Genomic DNA, 20569 nt, shown 5'->3' on the forward strand with positions numbered 1-20569 from the left:
CCCGGGGACTTTAAGTACTGACGCTCAAATTCTTCAGAGTCTTGTCCAAACATGTTTTCGAGGTCCCTGGATTCAGCCGCACGCCTCTCTCCTGCTTTGTGCTGGGGAATACCTGCACATGCCCACACTGCTCTGTGTCTGTCAGAGGTGGGAGCTGGCTTGGAAAAACCCTCTCGCATAATGCCCACCGTTTTTGCAAGGCCCACGCTGGGATTTTGGACCAGCTGCCTTTCTCCTGTGCTGCTGGCTCACTGCTTGTTATTGCAGACTTGCCTGTTTGTGCCAGGCAGGCTGTTGTTCCCCACTGAACAGAGGCATAGTTTGCTTTTGCAGACACGGTGTCTTGCAGCTATTGCCTTGGGCTGATTTAGGATTAAGATAGCCACAGCTGTTCGTGGTAGTTGCAGTGAGAAGCATGACCCTACTGAGCAGCACTCGTACCTTGAAACCTTATGCTTTGGAGGGTACATGGCAGTTTCTCTCTGTGCAAAACCTGTCATCTAGGATCACTGAAGACCCCTAAACACCAATGGAGTTGCATGGAATCAGAGGAGCGAGCTTTGGCTGCGTGTTGCACTGGTTTTGTGGTGTCAGAGTCTGAGGATTTCTTCTGACACCAAACCAGGTCACGACAAGTCAGTGTATCAAGGCTAGCTGCAATGCAGGAGGTCGCAGGGTGAATACATCATCCTCTGTCTGGGGCAGTGAAGCTGCAGTGACCTGTCTGAGCTAGCATCAGATCTAATAACGGCGCTTTGTTCCTGAAAATTTACATGGATTTCAGTAATTTGTCACCAAATTTCCTTGTATTAATAACCTCGGAAAAAAAGGTTTTGTTTGTAGAGCTTCTAAATTAAGAGGATTATATCCAAATTGTGCTTCTGGAGATGCCCAAGCTTGAAATTCACCTTAGCATCTCAGCTTGGGCTACTTTTGAGCTCAGAGGATGTGACACATCCCGTACCTCCAGTTCGGCAATATTGGCACGTATCGTTACTAGGTTCCTCTGTTCATTCACAACATGACACTAAACACGAGCCCGCTACACACAGCAAGCAGGAAATATCTATTCAGTGTGTGTCCTCCGCTTCCTCTGGGCTCCGGCAAATCCCAGCAGAGGAGCGACTTATCATCACCGAGGTTCTCACTTTTGTTTTGCTCAGTGTGACACCTTTTCCCCGCCACCGACGTGTACGTGTGTGAAGATCTTTTCAAGTTGCTCCAAGTGTCTTTCCCCTAAATACACTGTCAGGAAGTGAGTAGAGATTACGTCCTGTCTTTTAAAAACTATTTTCTGCTGGAGGGAAACCAAAATAACTTCCAGCTACAACCCTCCAGAGCCATCTGTTGTAGGAGAGGAGAAAAAAAGGATGTCCCATGGAACCGTCCCCACTGATAACAGCATGGTGATAAACAAATCGGTGTACACATGCTTTGGAGCCGCCCGGTCACCATGCCCAGCCAGAAGCATGAAGGCTGTATCCATTCCCTCAGTCGCTGACCTACCTGATAATACCCAAAAGACCGATGGTGCCTGGTCCCCAGCAACAGGCAGTGGTATATAGGGCGTATACGCTGGTATATAGGGTGTCCCCGGATCTGTGGCCTTGTGCTCACTGCACTGGTGTACCCAGCGCTGTGTGCCAGCTGGGGCCTGTGTGCAGGCTGTGGTGGCTGGGGGTGTCCTCAAGACCTAAGCTGTTTGCTTAACATGGATGAGCAATTTAACTCACTCTACAAGGACTTCAAACCTTGCTTTTGTCATGGTACAGTTTTACAGCTTTGCTGAAATTTCATAAAGAATGTAACTTTTAATTTTAATTTTTATTTTTTTCATTAAAGCTTGAAGAAGAATTCCAAAGAACGGCCAACATACCCAGAGCTTATGGTGAGTGTGCCTGGATTATGCAATGTACTGGTTCAAAATTGAGGTGGGTTATAATGAGGTGCTGTAGACAGGGTTTCCAATAGGGAGTGGTGATTTGGGATACTCAGCATCTGAATTTTCATAACAGATATGAGAATCCTGGCACTTCAGTGTCTCAGGAAGGTGCTGCAAAACGGAGATCAAGTCAAGTCGAGTGCTCTTGGGGATCAAGTCAATCAAGTGCTATACCAGTCAGATCAAGGGAAAAAAAAAAAGTAAAAGCAGTGAACATATTTGCTAAGGGATAAGAATGAGGCTGCAGAGATCACTTAGCAAGGGTAAAATCCTCCTCTGGAGTTTGTGTGATGGCTTCAAACACTGAAGCCAAATGCTTGCAGCACGGATGCTCCACATGGGCTGCAGGAGCTGAGTGGTCTGCTAAGCTTCATTGCCACGGAGGAGACTTTTTGGACAGGGTGATTCCTGGATGTTAGGGACAGAGACAAGTCTGTGACTAATAATTCCGGTTATTGAATTTTGTCTGCTGCTTAGAGACTGTTTGCTGTGAGCACGCCTAGGACAGAGGAATAACTGAGGAAGAAAATGCTGATAAAGACTCATGGCTGGGGAAATGCAAAGCAGTGCAGGGGGTTGAGGTCAGATGCACTTAACTGCTGATGAACTTCCAGCAGTGCGGACACTGGCACAAACTCAGACACAGCTCTAGGCTGGAGCTGGCAAGAAGAAGGGATTAAGATGAGATTTTTCTGCCAGATACCCACAGCTTTGTGGCTGGACTCCTGACTTTCTGGTGTTGATCCTGATGCTCCTAACAGCTGGTGCTCCTAAGTATCTGGTCCCTTTTTTACTGTCATCTGCTTGACAGCTTGCTAAAGGGAGTCTTCTGGTTAAGGGGTGGAAACTGCTGCAGAATATCCCCAGGCATCGGTGTCTTCTTCCCCATAATTGTAGGATGTGTGTGATGCTGACCATGGGGTCAGCCTCATCACTGCCTCAGACCGTGTGCTTGGAGGTGCTGGGACCTCTGTAGTGTGAAAGCACCAGGATTTGAGGTGTTCTCTGGCTACAAGACATGCTAGAAATCCACACACCTTTCAAAAGTGAGTTGTAAGCAGTAAATGATTCCTGTGGCATTTCTTGCTGGGCCCTGTCATGCAATTAATCTATATATAGATCTGATTTATACACAGTTTGCCCAAATACTGGTTTCAGACAAAGGGAGGCCTGAGGTTTATGGCTTTTTTTTCCCTTATTTATTTATTTTTATTATTATTATTATTATTATTATTATTGAATAAATACATAATATTTTAAGCATATTTCTGAAGTTTGCCAAATGGCCTTTTATCAAAAAGGTTCACCGGAGCAGCTCTGTCTGTTGCAGCATTAATACCCACTGGCAAGCGAGCGCATTTCTATTGAATTAGGTTCTTGGATCACCTCTCCAGAGTATCTCAATGCTGTGGTATTTTATGGCTGACATGAATGTTGTGAGGTCCTGTGGTTGAGGGTTGCTGTTTTGTTGTGTGTTATTTTTTTTTTTCTCCTCCTCTCTCTTATGGCATTAAGTTGCGGTACTGGATTGGACTTGTCATTTAGACCAAGGCTGCTCCCTTGCTTTCCTGTGGAATTGAGGTTTCTCATGGAAAATATGACGCTATGCTATCTTGAGCATCAGGAAAACTGATACCGGTGCTTAATTTCATTTAAAAACCCACTTCCCCAGGTGAAGCAGAGCACGAAACTACTGCAGGGCTCCTCCCCGGTGGTCTGCACGTTGCAGGAGCAAGCAGTGCCCACCCAGCACGGGGTATTTTGTGCCATCACCAGCCTCAGGCGTTGCAAAGGGTTTGGGTTCACTGAGACAGGGCTGGAGGCCACCACTGCCACTCGTGGCACGCCTGCGGGTGCCTCCAGGCTGCGGTAGCTCTGCTTTGGGTGTGAATTCGCCGGGTGTGAAGGCGGTGGCATCTCGCTGGGGTAATGATACAGCAGGCCACTTGGGCTGTCTCTCTGGGAGTTATTCAGGACACTCCAATTCCCGTGACTGTTTGACCCAGGGAGACCTTAAATTATGTCTGGATCCTTGCCTCAACCCATTTCAACTCGATTTCCCACATAATTGTGCTTCCTTTTCCTTGCTGCTGTGTCTTTGGGTTGCTTCCCGGCTGCTCAGAGCTGCCTCTCTTCACCGGATAACTTTCTGCTCGAGCCCACCTTGGAAAGTCTCTTTTCTTTGCCCTTCTCCTCCCTCCGTGTGGCCACTGCTAGAAATGATCTTTGAGATAGCCAACTCTCAGCAACAGGGGGTGGCAGCTTTGAAAAACCCTCTAAACTACAACATATCTTTAAAAATCTGGCTTGAATTGAGAGGGTCAGGAACCGAAGTGAGCTCCCCCGGCCCGCACATGGGAAGTACAACAGCATTTTACACACAGCAGAGCTTTGCCTGTGAGCCCCACAGGGCCCCAGCTGCCTTTTGGCCCTTTCCGACACCCTCAATACAAATAAATGTAATTAACTGCCAAAACAGTGTGTGGGAAAGTGTGTTTTGGTGATTTCAGGTGGAAGCTGGCTGATCTCAGCTGATACGTTGCAGCCCCCCGAGAGCAAACCGAGCCACCGGTGCCGCCAGAGAGGAGTTGTTTTTTTTTTTTGGGGGGGGGAGGCATTCGGCTGTGGGCTTTTTTCTCCTTACACATATTTTTCCATTTGCGCTGAAATGTAGGCAAGATTTTCTGGCAGGATGTCTTCCCATGTTGGTCACGATTAAGTAGTTAAACATACAGCTGCGGATGGCTTTCCAGCCGGGATGGCTTTCCTCTCTGCGGCGGTTCAGGGTAAAGTAGCCATCTCCTGCTGCGAGCAGGAGCAATTGCAGGGAAGAAATGAGACTCAGAAGTCACCAGAGGGTAAATACACAGATAAAGCAGGAAGTTGAGGGAAAACCCACTGCAGTCAGCCTTCCTGCAAGGTTTTTTCCCTTGCTCCTGTTGGAGCTGGTGCGCGGTGGGGTGGGTAACCGCCGTCTCAGGAGCAGCGCTTCTCATCCCAGGGCACCGCAGAGCTGTGAGCCAGCTTGGGCTGAAGGGCATGACATAGCAGGGATAGAGGCAGTGTTTTTAATACCTTCTGTTGCCTCAAGAGCAGCCCAGGTCAGCCCTCCCAGCCAGGGCAGGGTTTAGAGGGAATCCACGGCCTCCATGAAGTGGCCCCTTGGGCTTCCTAGACTCCCTGCAGCTGTGAAACATGGAAAGCCCAATATTATGATGCTAGCGACAAAGTGTTTTTCACTGTCTGGAAGACCGGCTGAAAAGGGGTTAGGTTTGGTCCTCAGTGTTGTGAATAATAAACTTTTTTTTTTCTCTCTCTTCTCTTCTTTCCTAGCAACATCCTTTCTTCACCCTGCACGAATCCAAAGAGACAGACGTCGCCTCTTTTGTCAAACTCATCCTGGGAGACTGAGAACTGGACTTGTATATGAATTGCCCTTCTGTGGACTGGTGGGTGCAGGGGAGGGGCGCGTGGCAGGACTTGTCATGAAAGCACCAACAGAAAGTCGCCGTGTTTTGTTTTGTTTTGTTTTTATTCTGAGAAACCCCCGCCTCGCCGAAGTTTTTAAAAGGGTTCTTTGGTATCCATAGTGACATAGAACGAGCTGGTTAGTGAAATGAATTTTAATAAGGTTGGTAACCTTAAAACAAAAACAAAACAACAAAAAAAAAATTTAAAGAGTGATTTACATATTTAATGACAGTCAAAATCCCTCTTCCTAACTTTCTCCTTATTCCCCTTCCCTTCCTCCCAAACCAGAATTTGCTTTGTCATGGTAATAGGTGCTATGGTAGTCATGAAGTTGTATGTAGATTTATATTTTGTCCCTTCCATTATTTTAATATTTATGTTAAGTGCTTGATGGAATAGATTTCTGTTTTATATGAGGATGAATGTGTGGTGACGATGATGATGCTAAATGAGGCCACAGCAAGCGATAGTCCTAGGGCTTTGCTGGGGTAAAGGTGTCAAAGGAGAAGAGAAAGACGAGAAGTGTCTGTGTCGTGGAAGATATTTAACATGCATCTTTAAAAGAATTTATAAACAAGGATCTCAGCTCAGCTACTCGAGCTGCCTTCACGGGGTGCGAGGCAGCGTCACTGTAAGGCAGGGAGGCCCCGGCGTCCCGCGAGGTCTCCTCTCCTCCGGAGACCGTGCTCCGAGCCCGGGCAGCATGGCCCAACCAGCCTGGTGCCTGCGGTGCTCTGCCAGCCTCCTGCCTGGGGAAAGCCCCTGCCCTGCGTCCCACACACTTACTCTGCTTTATCGGGCAGGTGATGAGGTCCGGGGTGGGAAGATATTGTGGGAGACTGGCTGGGATCGAAGCCCCAGAGGGAAAAGGCCTGTCCAGTAAGTTGCACAGAGTTCAGGAGGAGGCTGCAGTGGCTGGTCCCCGCCTGCCCTTGCACCCAGCAGCGTTGCAGTGTCTGGGGTCACCTAGGCTGGGGATGTGCTGCTTTGGGTCTAAAAGGGTGTTCCTCTCTCCTTCTCCAGATGGGAAAGGCCAACAGTCTGCATAGCAGGGATATCTCGGCGCGAGTTTCCAGGCGCTGCCTCGGCAGCAATCCCTCCGTGCTTGCCCGTAGACTTTTGGGAGTGCTAGCGAGCTCCCCTGGAGCCTGTGCCGGCGTGCGGTTTGGGTCGTGTCCAGCGCTGGTCGGGATGCTGAAGGCAGCTGGGAGTGCTGGGCTCCGGCACAGGCTGCAGGTGTCTCCCGTGAGAGCAGCCGCCGGGAAAACCACGCAGGGAAACCACAGCCCACCCGTACCAGGAGCTTGTTGCTGTTGGCCAGGTCCTCCGAGAAAAGCTGCGAGCCAAGGGCAGGAGCACGGGGGCTGGCTGGGTGGTTGGGGAAGACAGTGTATCACGCTGCTTTTAGGTAAGGCGGTTACTTTCTAGAGAAGGGGGGAGCTGCAAGACATTGCCATGGGTCTGGAGCAAGGCCACTTGCTCCAGATTGATGCTGGTTTGACTGAGCCAAACCTGCACAGCTGCCTTGCTCGGCTCTCAGGCCTTTGCCTTTGCCTGTGGCTCCTTCCCACAGCCCTGCAAAGGGGAGTGCCTGTGTGCGGCTGAGCTGCAGCGTGCGTGCCTTGTGCCCCTCTGTGTGCTTCCCTTCCCCACCCATCACTTCTGCACAGGCTCTTGGAGCCAAATCCCAACTGGAAGCATGCCTTGCCCTGCAACGTCTCAGTTGCACGGGATGTAATTCAGCCTGGGACCCTGCCCTTTCTCTCCCATTTTAGTGGCTTTGGTCTCCGTTGGAGTAGGTTGGGCTTCTGGACTAGCCTGAGCATCCACCTGGGAAGCGACCCCTTGGAAAGGCCAACGAGGAGGGCAGTGTTTGGAGCAGGGATCCCCGAGCGGCGGTACCGCTAGCACTAGGGACGTGCCGACCACTTCGAAGAGGTGCAGACACCGCCAGTGCCTGGGCTGCCGCTGTCACCGCCACGGCCGTGGCTGGTGGTGCCCACAGAGGTGGCTGTGAACCCTAAACCTGTGCTGCTCTGCCCTGCAGCCAGCATCAAAGGGGACGGGGTGAATTGCTCCTGAGGATTCATTGATCCTTGTGCCCCTCTGCTGCGGAGCGGGGTGGATTGAGGTGGGCTCGCAGGGGTCAAGGTGCAGGAGTTTCCTTGCTGCAAAGAGCTCACGGGTCGAGCAGGCTTTGGGGTGAGGTTCCCCTTCCTCAGCCTGTGCTTCGTGAGCCTGCCCGAGCCTCAGTAACGATGGGCTCCGTATTCCACTTCGTGTCGAGGAGAACCCTTCAGGTCACATTTCGTTGCGGATGAAACACAAAAGATGTTTTACTTCACAGTGTAATTTTAAAAGGCCTCGCATGGCTCATAATCTGCCCTCTCATATTCCATGGTGTGTGTGTGTGTTTTCTCTCTCTCACTTTCTCAGAGTCACAGAGCTGTTTTGATTGATTGTCCTCAGCTGCAGCTGAAAGTCCGGCCAGCCAGTTTATAGAGTTGGTTCCAGCATCAATTCTCGCTTTGAAAAACATGACATTTAAAACCACCCTTTGGTTTTCCTACATATGGATCTGATGCTTTTGTTAAAGATTGTTTTTGCTGCTTTTCTCCTGGAATATAAGTCTCGTTTGGACACCGCATCTCCTTGACCTCACAGCACCTTTATTTCAGTGCCATTGTAATTGACAGGTTGAATTTATGAGATACTGTCAAAGTTCAGTATTAATAGCAGATATTAATGTCACCAGCGTTTTCCAATAGAAAATTAATGTCAGTGTTGTCTGCAGCTAGTAACCCTCTAAAACGATTCCTGCATGCCTCAACACTACATGCTGAGTGCTTTCTTTTATGCTTTTTGCTCTTGCAGTGCTTGGGCCGTCTAATCCCTTTGTTTTAACGACATTACAATAGAACATGCAACAAATCACTTCACTTCCCTCTTGATTCTCCATCACTTTGTTCCTTTAAAAGTCATTTACGTCAGCCCGGAGCAAGTGTGAATCCTTGTGACCAGCGTGAGTAAAAGCAGCGATCCGCGTGATCACCGCTGCGGAAGGTACTCACGGCAGGAGAGCCCTGTGGAGGCTCTGCCTCTGCATCTCTTGTAGCATGTGTGGACACAAAGCTTGGCCTGATCCAGGGTTTTCTTAGAGAGAAGCCTGAGCCGGTGGCCTCAGTGCAGGGAGGAGAGCCAGGGACTCCTGCGTGCTTAAAAGCTGAAAACATGCTGGGTTGCAAGACAAAATTCAGGCTCTTTTCTCTTTCCTTTGATTGTGAGCTCTGTAAAGATGAAAAGGCTTTGGTCAATACTCAAAATCTTGTTAGACTATAACATGAGTACAGGTTGGCCTGTGGCAGGCATGAATTCAGGGACATCAAGCCCTTCCTAACCACCGTGCCCCCCGACCAGTCATGCTGCTGAGCTGAAGCTGTTTTCCAAAAGGCTTTTTTTGTTTCTGACAGCACTGTGGGCAGCACGCAGGGTGTTAGATTGTCCTGAGTCAGGATATTTAAAGTGCGAAAGAAGCAGGTCTTATGCCATGGACCTGAAACAAACCAAAACACACCAGGGAGCAAAGAGGAGAGGAAAGCTGCCCGGAGCTCAGCACCGAGCTGTGGCCTGGACCAGCAGTGGGAATTAATTCCAGCATTTGCAGAGCAGCGAGGGCCTCTCTGCTCCTCTCTGCTAATCTCTGTTCCTCTCTGCTCCTCTCTGCTCAGCCACAGCAGCGGCTGTGGGGCTGCAGGAGACATGCACGGCCCATCCTCATGGTAGGAAGAGGGAGACCGCAGGGGCATGATGTTCCGCTTTTTTCCTCTGACATGCAAATTCCTTACAGCTCCTGATGTGCCTGGAACCTCCTGCATGTTGCCTTGAACTGTGGCAAGCCTGAAAGCTACTTTTTGGGACCCTGATGGTCCCTTAAATTTAATGGAGATATCGGAGGGCATTTGCTGGTTACTGTTTTTAAATGCCAGGTTCCTGCTGCTGCAGTGGGTGCAAGGCCCATCTTCTCTGGAGATTTTCCAGGTGTACAGAACTACACAGATATCCACGTACTGTATTTCTGCATTTTTCCTGCCTTTTGTTGGGCTTCCTGGCAATGAAGGAGGCATCTCCGACTTGTTGCAGAGGAGGGACCATCAGTTCTGGAGGCAGCCGGCCTCCCCTGTGCGGCGGGGAAGGCATTTGGTAGGTCAGAAGTGGATCTTAAAATATTAAGTTGAGCTCCCAGTTCTTTAACAGCCGTGTAAGGAGGTGGTTGTGTGCCTGTTGGGTCAGTGTTAGGTGCACCTTGTGGCAGTGCCGTGCCCAGTTCCAAGGGCAAGAACACCGGCACTGCCACCCTTAGCCAGGATTTCTCCGTGTCTGCAGGAAGCTAAGTATGTACCTGCACGTTTCCCTTCTTTCCTAGACATTTTGGAAGAGGAAATCCTGCTCGGCCAACGCAGCATTGCTTTAGTGGCTGGTCTGATGTAGTTCAGACAAGGTTCCCACCAGCTCCCTTGTTTAATAGACCTCTTTTTTATTAAAAACAAAACCCAAACTCCTCTCTCAGAAAAGCCAGCCAAGATGCTCTTTTTTTTTCTCTCTTCCATCTTGTTCCTCTTAGAGGAACTCTGGGAGCCTGTCTTGGTGCTTTCATTCTTTCACATGCCAAAGATTGCTACATCCCTCTTAGTTACGCTCCTGCCAAACCAGATCTTATAGTCTTGCCTCAAAAATCATCCACTTCCCTGCTCCTTGGGGTTCCTTTTGTTGCTGTTGCTTTTTCATTGAATTTCCTCATGTTTATTGACATGTCTATTGTTGAGCTTCCTGGACTCATGCGGCTCTCTTTTTCAGATACAGAGAAAGACAAATAGTTGCCTTCACTGGTCTGCTCCCGCTGTTGGGGAAATACTGCTAGCGATATGATTCCTGCAGATGGGGATGGGTCTCATTTAGAGCTAGGGTCATGGAGGGTGTAAACTGGCATTGCTCCATTGGCTTTGCTGGAAAAAGGCCAGTTTTGTCCAGCTGAGAATCTGTCCTTACTGTCTAAACAGTTATTACACACTAATAAAGATTAATGATTGTAAATCCCCGCGGATTATACATAAAATGGCAAGTTTTACTCATTAATCTTTATTGCCATATTATAGCTGTTTATGTTAGAGGAGTCATCTCTCTCTGTTCTGAACATGCACTTAGGAGGAGGGGGCTGAGCTTGGGGCAGACGAAGGGTGGACATAACAGACCAGATGTCCATGTGTTTTACAGCCTGTGTCCTCTCCCCCAAGTTGGTTGTTTCCTTGAAAGCCTTTAACCAGCAGCAAAGGATGTATCGCAGAGCTTTGTCTGCTTCTCTGGCCTCTGGCTGAGCTATAAAATCCAGATTGTTTCTGGTGAGAAGGGATCAGATCTCCTAATTAATATTTCAGCTCAGCCTTTACTGGAGCAGATGGATACTATGAAATTTGACGTGTGCTCTGGCAGGCCAGAGCTATGCAGCATACTGACATTCACTCCCGGACAGTGGCTGGAAGAGATGCTTTATGCACTGTACTTATCTCTGTTGCAGGTTGAAAGAATGCAGCTCCTTCGTGTAACCCCACGCCACAACATCAGTTGATTTTGTTGTTAAGGAGGGCAAGAAAAAAAGCTCATTTTAATCACAGCCTTTATTTATTTGTAGGTGAGCATAAGCACAGCTAGGAGGTGGTGGCGCCGGTGGTCTGGACACAAAGGTTTGTGTGCTGTAGAAATGAAGAGGACTCTAAAGAGAGTATAGTAAACTGCAAGGGTGGTTTTAATGGCATAGGGACAAAATAAGTCCTCTGCTAGGCAGCTGGTCTTGGTCCCCTCTGCCAAGGAAGGTCTGGAGGTGGTGGAGAAGAGTGAAGCAGACAGAGAGGAATGGATTTAGGGCATGCGTTTTGTCACGTGTCCCAGATTGCCACTGCGTCCCCACTTCTTGCAAGGGAAACAAAATTTAAAACTCAAAATAAAATGACTGGGAAAAACTGCAAGTGAACCAGTGCTTGTTGCCTGCTGCATGGCCTCGTGCTTTGCTGCTTCCCCTCTCAAGCTTGTCAGTGAGATTCCTTGGGCATAGATGATGGGAAAAGCTTGGGAAGGCTTCTGTAGCTGAGAAAGAAGAGGATAAACATTTTCAGGTGGCTTATAACTAACTGAAAAATGGGAATATCTAATTTACTGGCCACAGGGGCAAGTGAATTCTGCAGAGAGCCATGCTGCGGGCAGTGCTGTTCCCAGGAACGACTGTGGCTCGTGACGTTTATTACACGGCCTCCTTTAGTGCACTCCTGGGTTGCTAGAAAGCTCTTAGCCTCCATCGACCCCTTACATCTTGGTCACTGTTACATTTTGCGTTTTACTGTCTGGGATTTTACTAGCAGCCTTTTTTCTAGGCGGTTGGGCGGAGTGAAGGCAAGGGATAGGGGCCTCCGGCCAGCTCTCCGCAGAGCGCTTTGGGAGAGGACGGCGCTGCCTGCCTCTTATCCAGCGCCTGCCCACGGGAAGCCACAGCCAAGGCCTCGCTATCCTGCGGGTATCCAGCCCAAGCGAGAGCTTCCCTGGGCTGTTGGATTGCTCTCTGACACGCTCTCATGCTTCACTGCCATCCCATTAAAAATCCCTTCCTGGAAGCGGAGCAGCTCCAGAGTTGCAGCAGCCTCGCGGCACGGCGGCTTGCCCTTGCCGGCAGCCAGGCTGCGGGCCGGGCGGTGTTTCCTTCCTCGAAAGGCTCTTGGGTTTCTCTAAACGATGGGGCACGACTCCAGTGGCTGCGAAGCGCCGCGAGGATAAGCTGGGAAATGCTTGGAAGCGTCTTATGTGCGCTGGAAATAGAGATGGAAATCTCAAAAGATCAGACAGCTTTCGGCAATTTCCAAAGCTGTGTGGTTTTAGCCAGACCTGAAAACCCTTCCTAGAAGTTTATTTCAGGGTATTTTGGTATGTTACTTTCGCTTTTGGGCCCAGTTAAATCCAGGAAGCTCAGAATAGTGTAATTTCAAAATAAAGGATAAGCACACCCGCCCCAAGTATTGCTGAACTGATCAGGAAGGTTTGTGTTTGGTTTCTCATACAGGGAGAATTCAGGCCAGCTCAGGGTTTATCCTAATTCATTCTGATTTTGCCCCAGATTTTTATTCTTTTTGAGAAAATAGGAGATCAGTCCGTGGTCTTTCTAAAATGCCTTGACCCTTCATGCAAGGCTACGAACCAAGTTGTGCCAAACGCGGATGGAGATAAGCGCTATGGCAAGAGGCGGCCAACTCTGAGAGATGGAAAACAGTCTGGCAGCAGGTGTGCCCGCAGCCCCCAAAAATGTAAGGAGATAGATTTTCCCCAGGGTTGCGTGTGATGGAGGTATTGGGGTCTGCCACATCTCCTTTTGCTGTCTGTTCCTCTAGTTAAGAGCTTTCAGCTGTCTTGGGGTGTCCAGGAACAATAGCTGAAAGTCTTTGGTATTTCTCAACACAATTGTCTGCTGTTTTTTTTTCTTTTTCTTTTTTTTTTTTTTTTTCCAGGAAGGGTACAGTGAAGAGTCAGAAAGGACCAGGTGTCCTTGATTTAGGCAGCCAGAGGGAAGAGATGTAGATTAAGTGCCTTGTAAGAGCCAAAAAGGTGTGTTTAAAGATAAATTACAGCCTGCGCTGTAGCTGTTAAGTCAGGATCGAATTTTCACATCTACAGGTGCAGCTGCAGAGCTCCCCATCCACATTTTGCCCAGAGTTAGTCATGAGTCTTCCATAAATATCTGATAACATAGTCCATGCTGCATGGTGGTCTTAACTCAGATCGGGGCTCTACAGACAGAAAATAGCCCGGTACAAAGTACAACATCACCAAACCCAGGATGTGGCTCCGAAATTCCCCATAAATCTAGGTATGTAGTGCATTTCCAGGGCTCTGCCACCATTTCTCTTTCTCCATAACAGTGAATTGAGGGTTTGTGTTTGGTGATGGCTGTCACCGTGCCAGTGGGGCTGCTGGAAATCATCACAACATGCAAAACGGTGGGAATTTGGCGTTTGTTTTTCAACAGCAATACACCGGGGGGAAGCTGCTACATGTAGCGTCTTGCAAACTGGGGATATGCTGGAGTAAAACTTGTCATTTCTCACAGAAAAAGAAAAAAAAAAAAAGCTGTCTAAAAATGTCCAAAATCTTCAATTTAAGGAATGACAGTTTTATTCGTGAAGGTCCATGTTTGGTATCAAAATATATGAAATTTCTAGCACTTCTGTCACCTTGCGTGTGAAATGTGCTTTTTTGCAATGGTGGGAAGTATGTAACAAGGATATTTCTATGTACTTTCACTAAAAAAAATAAAAAATAACTGAGCTGAATGGAAAAGCAACCACTTCCCAGTGGTCTGCTGGTGTTGAAGAAGACACAGGCAAAGCAACTGTGTTTTGAACACATTAAAAAGGGAAGACTTCCAACCTACTGTAAGGCAAGTCCTTATTTTATTTTATTTTATTTTATTTTATTTTATTTTATTTTATTTTATTTTATTTTATTTTATTTTATTTTATTTTATATTTCATTTTATTTTATTTTTGGGGTGTTTTTTATTTTATTTTTTTCCCCAGTACCATCATTTATTTCATAACTGTGAAAGTCTCTTCTTTTCCTCACATATGGAAAGCTGATTATTCTTTCTCATGTTCTTATTATTTATTATTTATCCATTCCTGGTACTACCCAAGATGTGCTGAAGGTGTCTCCCAGCCTGCCCTCAAGCTATATGGAATCACTTTAGTATCTCCTGACAGCTGGGACAGCAAGTGTCAGTAGGTGGCTAATTATTATTTTAAATTATATATAGAGCATCTCAGTTTTTCTTTTAGTGACCTGGTTTGCTCTGGAATTGGAGATGGAGATAAGCAAGGTTTTTTTTTTTTTTTTTTTTTTTTTTAATTACAAAAGCATTTTTCACTTTTTCTTTCAATGTCTTGGAGTATTCTGAATAAGCCTATTCACTTTTTTACTGTCGTTTTTAATAGGAAAAGCACCGGTCGGGTTGTAGTTGTTCCTTCAGGAGGGCATTGACTTGCACCAGGGTCAGTTTAGCTGCCATGAACGCTCAGTGCCGCGGCTTTGTTAACCAGCAGCGCACTGGAATTCCAAGAAAAGGATCGTTTACCACCTGAGGTATAACACCTGGCTCATGATGGCCTGGGTTTGTCTGAGCCTCGTCAGAAAAAAGCCTGGAGTTTTGTGTCAGCCCTCGGGGCAATGAGGTGCTGAGGCCTGCCTCTGGCTAAACACCTGCCCTGGTGAGGAGGCCGCGAGTCCTGCCCACGAGTCCTGCCCACGAGAGGCTGTGCTTGCTCTGTAGGAGACAAAATCCTCTATGTGTGCCCTGCGTGAGTCTGTAAGGACTGGCATCTCACAAATACATGCTTTTTGTTCTTTTCCTCCCGTTCCCCCTCTTCGCAAAGGTGCCTTGCTGCTCTGCTGCTTCCGAAGCCTCCCCGGCGTTGCTGTGGTGCATCTGTTTCCTAACAGCTTGCATTGGTTTTCTGGTTTGTTTTTTCTTCCCCCTATGTATAAGAAACGTTGGGTAGCAGAATGTGGAATTCATTAGAAGTTCATAAAGCAGGGACCTCAGAAGGATGTGGGTATAAATGCTTTTCAGGCATCTGAGGTGAACTTTAAATGGAGCTTTGGCCCTCATTTGCTTTCTGCTTTTCAAATACCATTTGTGAGAAAGTGGAGCTGTCAAAGCCACGCATGAACTTTGCCTTCTTGAGAATAACTTGCCTCAAAGTAAATTGTCAAAATGCACCAGGAACTCGTCTCGAAGTAAATCCGGTAGCTCTCCAAGGCTGGAAGCGTGTGTGTGTTGGGGTGTGTGTGTGCAGGGGTGGGTGCCGCGAGCAGCTGCCATTTTGGAGACTTAAAAAACACAAAGCGAGTGTTTTCAAAAAGGGCAATGTAAAATATTTATTTCTTGGCAAAAGCGCATCAGACCGCATCTCCCATCCTTCTTTTAATTGCTTCGTGTTTGTTTTTGTTGTCTAAGTCTTTGCTGGCCTGCTTCCTCCGCAGCGCTCGCTGCTGCTCGGCAGCCCGTCACCTCACACAACCCCTCTGGCTGCAAGGGAGTGTGTGGCACAGGGCAGCTCGCCGGAGCTCATGAGAATCAAAAGTGTCCACATCCTAATGCCAGACCCCAAATTGTAGCTTTGGGTGAGGGTGGATGGGGATGGGAAGCTCTGAGTCCCCGCACTTCTCGCCCTGGCTTGGCCAGCGCTCGTGAACACATGCTGGGGGTTTACTGAGCAGAAAGCAGGTGCTGTCGTCTTCGTGAGATGCCGCCTGGGTTCTCCCCAGTGCCAAATGAGGTTTGCAGCCAGGCAAAACTGCACGTTGGAGGCAGGCAAAATTCCCACAGGAGGCAGGCAGGCACTGCAGAGCCCCTGAGTGCCCTCGTGCTCCAGAGCACATCGGTGGTCCTCCGGCTGCTGGCCCTATGGCTTCACATCCGTGCTCTCTGAAGCACTTCTCCTAACCTGTGTTGTCTTCATTCATCTCAAAGCCGTTCCTCGTACTATGAAGATGATAAATAGTAGGAAACTGACAGTAGGACCATGTGCGTAACATTAGATAGGCTTTTATTTAATGATGTTGTTTTAATGAGATGCTTTTAGGATCCGTGTTGTACTGGATTAAGGACATTGGTGGAACAATTGAACTGGTATTCTTTAACCCTGGCTGCCCCAGGACCTTTCCCTCTGCCCTCTTAATTAAAAAAAAAAAAAAAAAAAAAAAAAAAAGATTGGGAGAATATATTTAACTTGAAAAAAAAAAAAAAGTACCCTGCTGGTGGAATAAGTTAATCTTCTTTACTACGCTTCAATTTTATTTCTCAGGATATCCAAAGGTTTATCACTGCTGCTGAGAGAAGGGGACAGTACACCTTTTGAAACTTCAACCACTGTAACCGTTTTCCAGATGTGTGTGTGCGCGTGTGTGTGTGTTAAACTCAGCACTGTGTGTGCGTGTGTTCTGCTGAATATTGTGTGCATCTAAGAAATGCTTCAAACAACTGCCTGGAAGTCAAAACCAACCACCTCTTTCCAGTCATATGTTTGCCGTGACTTTTCATAACCACACTTGAACTAGTGGTCTTGGATTAAATATTCAAAGAGCAGGGCATCTTTATAGCAATGCTATGTCAGTCAAATTAAAAAAAATGTACACAAAAATAAATAAATGAAATTTAAAAATAACGTGCTGTCAGTCTACCTGCATTTACCCCGTGGAAGCATGACCCGGGACCATGAAATAGTTGCTGGGAACACATTTTGTACAGCTTTTACTATTCATATGGAAGATTTTTAAGGCACTCGTAACAGCTTATCGTACATTATTGAGAACTGAGGAATGCTCAAGCTGCTCTACAGAAACAATCGCCTTTCTGCCGTCGGTTTTTCTTTCTGCGCTTCGGCTAGCGCGGCTGGCGCGAGCAGACGCATCCACATCCCGTCCAGCCCACATCAAAGGCGCGAGCCCCGGCCCCCGCCGCGGCTCTGGCAGGGCGCTGGTGGGACCAGAGGAGATGGCTTCCTGCCCCCCCAAAAAGCCTCTTTCCAGCCTGGATGGGGGGTGCAGAGGGCTGTGAGCGGACACGGCCTCTGCGGGTGCAGGTCTCGGGGTTGGGCTAACACCAGCATGAGCTGCAGGGGCTGGGGACTTGGAGGCTTGCTTATGCCTGAGGGCAGAGCCTTGCACCAGTGCTGGAGCGGGTGGGGGGCTCAGCAAATCAGCCCTGGTGCTTTGCTCTGGCTTCACCAGGTCCTTCATCCAGCCCTATTATCTGCAATTAAGCCTCATGTTTCTTTAAAGGTTAACTATGCATTTGTCATGATGCAGAGCCAATTTTCACCCTTAATTTATTAGTCGAAGTCAAATAGCATTTTGCTTGAGTAAAGCATGCTGGTCTGGGTTGTACTGAAATATGAACAGCTATTTCCCTCTTTTTCATGTAAATAAAGTGATGCTTCCATTTATATAAGAATTGCTGAAAACAATATATCAGCTCCCTCTGCTGATCCTGCAGTCCCAGTTAAGGCAAAAGCACTGGTCGCAGAGCTGATGCGCTAAGGAACGAACTAAATAAAAATAGCCTACTTAATATGATCACCCTTAAGGGCACAGGAAAGGGATCGATGTTTATTGTATAGCAGAAAGCGCAGTGTCCTGGGCTGAACATGTTCAGATTGCAGGGGAACGTTACCCGGCATCGGGGATGAGAATGCCGGTGACATGGAGATTGCCATAAAAACGTCTGGAGAGAAGAGCTACAAGAGGCACATAACCATTTCTGGGAATCCTAAGTAAAACAGCTGCTGAAGTTTCATCTGCACTGTGGTATGCGTGTGTGGATGCGTGTTCCGTTTAAAAGAAATTAAGAGCCCTACTTCTATTTTATCAAATCAAATTACCCTTGTATGTTCAGAATATTTATGCATCAGTACTTTTTTTTTTTTATTAGAACTTTATCTCACTGTAATCAATTCCAAATACAAAACTATTTTTATCGCTGAAATGCAGCGGTAATTTATAAGATGTAGACGGAACGCACACGAGATGCCAAAAGCAATTTTATGGAGCCTCTTTTGTTGTCATCTACAATGCATCAGCTCTTGCCTTCAGCCTCCCATCAATTTTAAAAGCCCCAAGATGAAGAAATAAAAAAATAAAAAAGAGTAAGTGTACTGAAGCAGCTGCCAGCCCCTAAAATAGTCTGCAGATACGTGTGCACCTTTGGGATAGTGTTTGATTGAGCACAGCACAATAATGTAAGCCGGACTGAGCTTTGTAATACAATTATTTTAGTTGGCAAAATGGCATATCTTGTTCCCTCTGTGTCCCTTGCTACTACATAGTATCTCGTGCATGTTCAGAAAAAGAAATTGTGAAATAAGCTCCTGCGTTATCACAGGTAATGTCACATTGAAATGAGGAGGAGTGAAAGCTGAGGGTCTGCAGCTGAACAGGAGCTCCAGCCCTGGACAAGATGTTACTTAACTGTATGTCCACACTGAAACATGCCTTGAAATGGTCCCTCTTTGGTCTGCTTTCCTGAAGGGAGGAAACTGATTCGCTCACACTGCACGTGACTTGTAGGTCAATTGTAAGCACTTGTAGGGCTGGCACTGGGTTCTCAGCAGTTGCAGGTGAATGTCTGTACAGTTTTGTGGATATATTTCTCTTCAAGTGGCACAAGAGTGACCAATCCTCCGGCATAGCAAGTGGCTCTCGGGGAGTCACATCCCTGTCCCTGTGGAAAGTACCTCGGCCCCTGGCTGCTCCCTCATTTGGGTTGTGCTTGGTGCTTGCTGGAAGTGGACAGAGATGATAAGGAAAAAAATAATGTTGAGGTATAAACAGTTTGTAGTCATGAGAGATGGCAAAATTGAAGAGATGTTTCACAACTCCGCTTGCTAAAGATAGCCTTGAGTATCTGGAATCCAGTCGTGAATCCTGACTTTTGCTGGGAAGCACTTTGGCCTGACAAATGGCATCTCCCTAATATTCCTCTACAGTAAGCACCATGCAGGACTGCGGACCAAAGATCAGGAGAACCTGCAGGATTTTTTTCCGTACACAGTGCCCTTCAAACACAGGTCTTTCTGTGCAGGTTGACTCCTCTGCCACTTCATTTCTTTGGGGCTATGACAAGGCATGGGAAATTTGGCGATCGGGTTTAATGAAAGGGGCATGGAAAAAAGAGTATTTGAGGTGACACACACTTGTTCTTGGCATGAGCTGCTCTGCCATCTTCTCTGCATCATGAAAAACGTGCTCATAGCTGGCACAGGCAGAGCAGCGCAGTGTTCCTGCCTCCTCCTTCTTCTCTTTTCTCCCCACATTTGGGATTCCTTCTGGGCATGCAGCAGTATTTACTTCCAAAATGCAAATATGCTGAATGAAGCCCTTTGCTTTGAGCCCCCCAGGAGCTCCTGCAGCATCAGCAGTGTCCGTGTTCTTGGCCATGAGCTGTCTCTGAGCTGGCCGATGCAGCCGTCGGCTCTGCTCTCTGGAATTGCCCTGGTGTTCCCTGCTATAAAGCCAATATTTTACCACTCCAGCACACTTCTGGTTACAGGTCTGGTGCTCTGGCTCTCTGGTGCTGGAGTGTGTGTTGGACGATGCTGAAAACAAAGTATTGCAGAGTTTCATAAGTGTATCTTGCAGCTAGAGGTGATGCTGCTTACTGATGTTAAAGATGTGGACAGAGCAGTCCAAGTTTGATCTGCTTACAAAATCCTGGTAATGTTATGAGAGGAACAGACAAATTGGAAGTATTTCTAGTCATAAAAAGCATGCCATTTTAATACTCAATGATTGGGTATTATATATTTGTAATACAATATATTCACGTTAGTACATCTATTTCAATATACTCTTAATAGCTATAGATGTTAAAAATGAATGGAAGAAAATTACAGTGCTTACAAATTACTGACAGCAAACCTTACTGACACCTTTCTTGTTTGCATACCACTTTCACATTAGAGTGCTTTTGGGAAATAATAGTAATATTAATAGCAATAGCAATAGCAATAATAATAATAATAATAATAATAATAATAAATCCCTCTTGAAGGTATTACTACTAAAGCAGTTTGCATGCAGATCACTTCAGGCTTCAGCACTGGGACTCAGTTAGGTTAGGAAACGAAGGCCAAGATTTGTTGATTGAGATCAGATGGCTGGTGGCGAGAAGGAATCTAGATGACTTAACTGGAGGGATTAAACTCGAGTCTTTTGGCTTCCATTTGGCTGTTTTATAAACTCCACCGCTGGGCCAGCTAGCTGGGCCGCGTTCCCCTCGTCGCGTATGTGTGATGTTAGCGCAGCGGTTTGGAGCATCAGCCAGTCAATCGGTGTCAGCAGTCCAGACGTCCTGGGTGAGAAAGGGAAAGGCAGGACAACAGAAAGCTAAAATTAGTCCCCAAAGTGCCTGTCCACACACCTCCAGCCTGCCCTCCCACCGCTGCCGGCTGCAGGGAGCAGGGCTGGTGCTCGCCAGGCCGGGGGGTGGTGGCTGCCAGGGGCACCCCTGCTGCCAGGGCTTCTCCGTGCCGAGGGCTGAGGGCTGAGGGCCCTGTGCTGAGGGCT

General features: G+C 47.5%; 1 protein-coding gene across 2 annotated transcripts in view; it reads left to right on the forward strand.

The window, feature by feature from the left end:
• The window catches only part of MAP2K6 (mitogen-activated protein kinase kinase 6), a 54126-nt gene that overhangs the window by 31496 nt on the left and 2061 nt on the right, over positions 1-20569 (forward strand). The window contains exons 11-12 of one of the 2 annotated variants that reach the window (XM_032199582.1): positions 1843-1888; positions 5276-5391. In XM_032199582.1, the coding sequence (XP_032055473.1) occupies positions 1843-1888; positions 5276-5353 (124 nt within the window). In that variant the 3' untranslated portion in view covers positions 5354-5391. Of the gene's footprint in view, positions 1-1842; positions 1889-5275; positions 12946-20569 lie in introns of those variants that run through there. The other variant, XM_032199580.1, reaches the window with a different exon arrangement.

This window comes from Aythya fuligula, chromosome 18, assembly GCF_009819795.1.
Source record: "Aythya fuligula isolate bAytFul2 chromosome 18, bAytFul2.pri, whole genome shotgun sequence".
Classification (NCBI taxonomy): Eukaryota; Metazoa; Chordata; class Aves; order Anseriformes; family Anatidae; genus Aythya; species Aythya fuligula.